Source organism: Chenopodium quinoa, unplaced genomic scaffold (assembly GCF_001683475.1).
Source record: "Chenopodium quinoa cultivar QQ74 unplaced genomic scaffold, ASM168347v1, whole genome shotgun sequence".
Lineage (NCBI taxonomy): Eukaryota > Viridiplantae > Streptophyta > Magnoliopsida > Caryophyllales > Amaranthaceae > Chenopodium > Chenopodium quinoa.
In genome coordinates, this window is record NW_018745281.1 from 1,989,027 (window position 1) to 1,996,584 (window position 7,558).

General features: G+C 28.9%; 1 protein-coding gene across 1 annotated transcript; it reads right to left on the reverse strand.

Moving 5' to 3' along the window:
* Positions 1–1,097: 1,097 nt before the first annotated feature.
* Positions 1,098–2,880, reverse strand: LOC110711570 (protein FAR1-RELATED SEQUENCE 5-like). The gene is made up of 2 exons (XM_021889980.1): positions 2,447–2,880; positions 1,098–2,166 (listed from the first exon to the last, which is right to left on the reverse strand). The coding sequence occupies exons 1-2, from the start codon at positions 2,878–2,880 to the stop codon at positions 1,098–1,100; spliced, it is 1,503 nt and encodes a 500-aa protein (XP_021745672.1).
* Between the last annotated feature and the right edge of the window lie 4,678 nt (positions 2,881–7,558).

Below are 7,558 nucleotides of genomic sequence, written 5' to 3' on the forward strand. Positions count from 1 at the left end.
CTAGTAGAGATACTCTGAATAATAATTGGACAAAAAAGAAATAAAAATATATTGTTTCTAAAAGTAAATAAATTGAGTTCTTATATTTTAAGAATTACATGAATAATATTTTACGTGCTAGTAAATGAGATATTGTTTCTAAATATATAACATCTCATGCAACTGGATTAATAGTATATTCATCAACCTGTAAAGAAAAAAAATAAAACAATATTAGAACATAAGCACATAATTTAGCATTAAAAAATGTTATAACATGCCGTTTCTATTAGTTTAGAACACATGATATTATATAGAGTAAAAACTTTAGAACATTTAAAGAAACCTTTAAAACATATAAAGAAAACTTTAGAACATATAAAGAAAATATTTTGAACATAAAGAGAAAAGTTAAAATATAAAGGAAAACTTTAGAACAAAATGAATAACTTTATATTCTAAACATTAGAGCATGTTGAATTACACTAAAACAGAAAGAATAAACATTAGAACATAGAGAAAACACTTTAGAACATAGAAAAGTAACTTTAGAACATAGAGAAAACACTTTAGAACATATTGAATTACTTTAGAACATATATGAATAACTTTATGTTCTAAACTTGCTTAGAACATAATTACTTTAGAACAAAATAAATAACTTTATGTTCTTAACATTAGAGCATATTGAATTACATTAAAACAGAAAGAATAAACATTATAGAAAAGTAACTTTAGAACATATTGAATTACTTTAGAATATATATGAATAACTTTATGTTCTAAACTTGCTTAGAACATAATTACTTTAGAGCATATTGAATTACTTTAAAACATAAATAATAAACTTTAAAACATAGAAAGAAAGTAACTCTAGAACTTAGAAAGTAACTTTAGAACATAGAAAGTAATTTAGAACATTAAATGGATTACATTAGAACATAATAAAATTATATTACATGACATATATATTAGTTTAAAACACTAGAGATTATGTTTGGAAAATAAGAATATTAATTTAGAACACAAAGTATAAATTATATATTAATTTTGACTTAAAACTTAAAGTTTAGAAAATTAGAACATAAGAAAATTAAAAATAAAGTTTACTTACAATATCACTTGAGTTTTCCAGGGCAATTACGACTATCATGATAACCAAGATCCCCACATGCTCTACATAATCTATTCTTTTTTTGACTTTGTTCAATAGACTTTTCTCTGTCACTCTTCATTCTTTTGTCACTATTTGGAACATGAACCTCATTTGGAACATGGACATCATTTGGAACATGGACATCATTTGGAACATTGACCTGATTTGGAACATGAACCTGATTTGGAACATGGACATCATTTGGAACATTGACATCATTTGGAACATTGACCTGATTTGGAACATGGACATCATTTGGAACATGGACATCATTTGGAACATTGACCTGATTTGGAACATGAACCCCCGTGCCTTTGTTCTTCGAAATTTTAGGAGGTTTGATTAAAACATTAGAAGGTAGACTAGCTCCAATAAGCATTTCAATGTCTTTAACTTTGCTCGAAAGATTGTTGCTTCCATTTGTTTTCTTCTGTTCCAAATCTACCCTCATGGCTCGAAGTTTTTTGACAAGATCACTAAGATCATCTTCATTGTTTTGCACTAAACTCACACAAGCATGAATTTCAGACCACAAATCATTTAATAACATTTTCTTATCTACTGCATTAATACATTCATCCAACACATTACCCTCTAAATCAAAAATGGGCTTCTTATAAGCCATTGTACACCATCTATTTAGAACGTAGGCCTTGGGAATTTTTTCTAACATCCTTGCCTTCCACACCCAAATCATATGCCTACAAGGCACACCATCACGTTCAAATTTTTTACATAAACACTTGGTATCAAAGGTAGTTGGATCAAAAACAACATCAAAAGTCCTCCTTCTAGTCCCTTCCCTCAAATTGAAAATGTAAAGCTCATTGTCCTTCTTCATCTCCTCAACACCACAATTAAAACATCCAATTTCAAGCTCATATTGAAATTCATAGAAAATTGTTGTTGTAAACAATTCAGAAGCATCTTTCTCTAAAGGAATTAGAGTCTTACACTCCGGACGCTTATTCTTCGAATCATTATCCATTTTATTTTGAGTGTGCCTTTGAGCATCCAATGCACATTCAAACCTATAGAAAATAGAAATTAACTTTAAAACATAGAAGATAATTGTGACATATTATTAAAATATACATGACATGTTTATTATGATCTAAATTTTATTAAAACATAAAGAGAAAACTTTTCAACATGTAAGACAAAATTTAGAATATAAAAAGAGAACATAAAAGAGAATTATAAAATAAATAGTAAAACTATAAAGCATAAAAAGAAAACTTTAGAGCATACAAGGAAAACTTTAGAACATAAAGAGTAACTTTAGAACATATATAGACAATTACTTATTACCTCATGTAGAACTCAATCAAAGTGAGATGGGGATTTGTGAACATAGTGAAAAAATTATTTTCACTTTCTGATCTAGATGTGGTCCTCATAATGCCACCCAAAAATAAATCTCTGAAATACGCTGGAATCCACATATCACGTATGTTGTACATGTATGCCAACCATTCATGATCGTTCAAATGGAATTCTGAAATAACTTTGTTCCACTTTTCTTCAAATTCTGCCGGCTCAATATCTAAATGCCAAACACATGAACACAGTTTTTTCAAAAAATCAGTGTCTTGGGCAATCGCCCGACCTACTTTTTCAGGCACCTTTTTCATAATATGCCACATACAAAACCTATGTTCTGTAGTTTGAAAAACATTACGAACAACAACTTTCATTGCAGGGTCTTGATCGGTAATCAAACACACAGGCTCGTTATTTTCCATTGCTTTAAGAAAAGTTTTGAAAACTCATTCAAAAGATGATATATCCTCATGAGCTACAAAAGAAGCCGCAAAAGTAACACATTTTTATGATGATCAACTCCAGTAAATGGACCAAAGATCATATTATATCTGTAACATACACAAATTATTTATGCAGAAAATGTTACAAAATAGAGGTAAACTTTAGAACATAGAGGTAAATTGTAGAACATAGAGGTATACTTTAGAACATTAAGGATAAACTTTAGAGGATAGTAATTTAATTTAATTATTAAACTGGGCAGTAATATAGTTGTTTTAAAACATAATGAATTACTCTAAAACATAAACACTAAACTAAAAATATACAATGTAGCTTTAAAAACTTATAAGTAAACTTTAGAACATATAGACATAATGTTTAGAACATGATGGATATTAGTTTAGAACACAAAGAATAAAGTGTAAAACACAAAAGCATAATGTTTAAAGCATAAAAGCATGATGGATATATTTTAAAGCATAAGGTAGAACATTAGCAATATATGTTTAAAACATAAGGCATACATAGTTTAGAACATAAAGAATATCTGTTTAAAACATCAAAACATGATGGATATTTGTTTAGGAACACAAGGCATGATATTTAGAATATAAGAACATATGTTTAAAAAATTAATATGTAAAAATAAAATATTAATTACATTATGAAAGAAATTTATATTTAAAACATCACCTGTTTGTTTTGAATGAGGTATCAAAAGAAACCATATCATCAAAAAGTGCATAATTTTTTCGACAGATAGGATCAGCCCATAAAGCTCTACAAAGTCTATCTTCTTCATCAACATCATAGGGAAAAAAAATGCACTCCAGAGCAATTTCTTATTTTGAAAATTATACACAAACATTTGGGCATCTGATCCATCAATAAAAGCCTTCAAATCTCTATAAAAAATTTTGAAATCTTGTTTAGATGCACCAACATTATCATGTGATCCAGCTAATTCTTTCATCATAGTATAAGACCTCACAAGACCAACATTTACCTGTTAGAAAAAAAAAATATTACTAAGATTAAGAATTAACTTTAGAACATAGTAAATCAAAACAAAAAAAACATTATTTAGTACATAAAAATAAATCACCTTTGAATTATCAACAATCAACTTTTTATGCATAATATGCATTTTTCTATTATCCTTCTGAAATTTTGCACAACTTGGAGTATATAAAGGATGATTATGTTCTTCTTTGAAATGAGTTACAACATACTTTCCAGCATCATATCTCATACATATGTGAGCATTGCATCCTACACGAGTGACTAAACGTTTCCTAGTAATACGAACTTTTCCTTCTTCATAAATTGTTTGTTGAGCAATAGGTTTTCTTATTACCCTAAAACCTTCCTTATTGCAAACTCCATATTGAAAAGCAATTATATCTTTGTTATTCTTCTTCCTTTTAGTAGTAGATTTCCTAGAAGTAAACCCAGCGGCATTTGCATATGCTTTATAAAAACTAAGACCCTCTTCAGGATCTTTAAATATCATCCCCAAACTGGGTTTTAACTCCTCGGGAACACTTGGAATCCATTCCTTAGTGGTACCACCAGGGCTAAATGATCCAACAACCTCTGGAGTACGATAAATATCACCAACTGCATTAGAACATGAAAGTAAACATTAGAACATACAATGAAAGTCATAGAATATGAAGAAAACATTAGAACATAAAAAAAACTTTATAATATAAAGAGAAAGATACATAGAAAACTTTAGAACATACAGAGAAAACTTTAGAACATCAAGGATAAACTTTATAACATAGTAAATTAGGGACATACTTATAACATATTGCTTTAGAACATAGTGAATTACTTTATAACATACATAATAAAATTTAGAATAAAGTGAAAAAATTAAACTAGAAGGTCAACTTTAGAACATACAATGAAAGTAAACATTAGAACATAAAAAGTAAAATTTAAAAGTAGAAGGTAAACTTTAGAACATAGAATGAAAGTTTTAGAATATAAAGATAAAGTAGGATTCCCTACTCCCTATGTCAGATTGGTGGGGCCATGGTTCGGTGATTCTAGTAGCAGTGACATGCATCAACTATCCCTATGTCAGATTGCTAGGATAAAGTAGCATTCCCAAGCCCCAAATGCCCAGCTCCAAGACGAGCCTTGAGGTTGTTGTGGCATTATCCGATAATGATCGATATTGTTTACCCACAGTTTACTTTGAATCATTACAAATTATTTAAAATGGATTAGATATTTTTTATTTATCAAATTATTTAACTTCCTCAGATTAGTACCATAATATTTTATTTTAGCTCATGTTATTTTTTGCACTACTTGAATTATACTCCGTATTTGGTTTTGGCCAAGCAATATAGTCATGTTAAGAAATAAAAATAGTGGATAAAATCCATCTAATTTTAGTTTGTGGTACTAAACAGTGCTCCAACAGAGAACAAACAATCTCAAAAAAGTTTGAAAAGCCTAGTGAAGAAATATTAAATCAATGATTTGCAAGTGCATGTGTGGGGTTGCAAATTATAGACTCTACACTCTAACATAGCTGGTGAAAATCTCTGCTATTTCATAAAGATGTGACTCATGACAATTCTAAATTAGTATTGTCGTTTACCCTTATCACCAGGACTCACTACTACACATTCAATTCCATGTGAAAATATACAGTGTCAGTAGCAGATTTCAATTGCGATTGGTACATTTATGGTATATTTGCATAAAGCATCTAACACGTACTACTTTTTATAATCCTTCATCAACCACTCTTTCATACTCCGATGTATTCTGCATTCTAAAAGGAGTTCAACAGGCAATGGAACATGGCATTTGCGCTTATCATTCGGATGGGAACATATAGAGAAAACTTTAGAACATTACCGATAAACTTTAGAACATAGTAAAGAAACTTTAGAACATGTAAGTAAATTGAAATTAAAACATTAAAAACAATAAAATTACCTGAATGAGTAACACAAGAAGAAGGATAATTAGGTTGAACACCATCTAAATCCATCAATATGCAAAAACCTATTTAAAAAAACACATATTGTAGCAAAAAAGCAACTAGAAATTAAAATCCATTAAAAATCAAAAATCTGGAAAAAAACTCAAGCAAAGGAAAAAACAGAAAATCTGGAAATGAAAAACCGCACAAAAAAACAAAAAAAAACAGAAAATTAATGAAAAAAAAATAGAAGAAAATTCGCAAAAAAAAAAAAACAGATAAAATCGAAAAAAACAGAAAATAATTGCTCGAAAGTCGGAAAAAAAAAAACAAAAAAAACATATAACATCGAAAAATTCTGGAAATGAAAAATCGAAATTGATGAAATTAATGAAAAGAACTCAAGAAAATTCGCAAAAAAAAAAAAAAAAAAAAGAAGATAAAATCGACATAAACTGAATGATGAAATCGCAAAAAGAAAAAAAAAAGATTTTTGCTGATTTTCGAATTGATGAATTGCATATCCACAAATAATTAGAAAAAATAAAATTTCACACAAATTCGCCAAAATAAAAAAAAATTCAACAAAAATTCGCAAAAAATAGATATCAATAAATAAATTAACTAAAAGGATAATCAAAATTATAAAAATTGAATAACAAACCTTAATTTCTTGAAGGAATTTGCATCCAAAAGTATGAGAGGAGAGAGAGTTGTAATGTATGAGAGGAGAGAGAAAGAGTTGTAAATTTGTAATGTATGAGAGGAGAGAGAGAGCTGTAATGTTCCAAGCCCAAAAAAAAAAGGAAAAAAGAAACGTGAATGAGGAGAAAGAAAGGGAAAATAACAGCGAAAATTACTAAAATGCCATTACTAATCATTTATTTTCAGCGGTCAGATCATACTAATTGTACGGTCCAGATTAGTTCTTATATATAATGGGTTCTTATATAGAGGAGGGTTCTTATATGAGCCTTCCTATATATATTGGATCTTTCTACGCGTCAAATTTCTGATTGGCCCTATGAGTGATTTCAAATTGCTAACATAAGGGACAAGGCCTTGGAGTAAGTAGTAAAATAACCAATTAAAATGAAAAATAAAACTTAGAAGCGAGAGGGTAGTCCTGAGAGACAATTAAGATAAAAGGGATTAGTTTTCATCCAAGGAGAGTGCATGTTCTTTCATGTACTCGGCGAGTAGTAGTACGTGATAGATTCTGTCATAAGCTTGTTTCCTGCCAAGTTTCTCTTGATATTTATGTAAGACAGTAACATGCCACTCTCGTTCAAGCAAGTCAGCAACATCTCTAATTATTCCTCAAAGTTCATCATCCATACGCATATTATAGCTTTGAATTTTGAGGATGAAACCATTAAAGTTACAAATTAAGTTGGATTAGTAAAAGTAACCGATTATTTTGGTTTTTTTAAAGAGAATGTTAAAATAAATTTTTATTGGTCAACTCAATAAATGGTTACGATTTAATACCAAAATATTAAGGGCTTAGTTAAAAGATTATAATGGCTACAATTTTATTGTAGCTATTGCAAAACTATCCAATGAAACATTAATCAAATAAAGATTTTTTAATTTCCCTTATAATTTATCAGAATGTAGTTTACAACCTAACTTACGCCTTCTTATTCAACTCAGGGCCACCACTTAACTTTAAGTCAGAGATTATTGGTCGAACAACGTTCCAA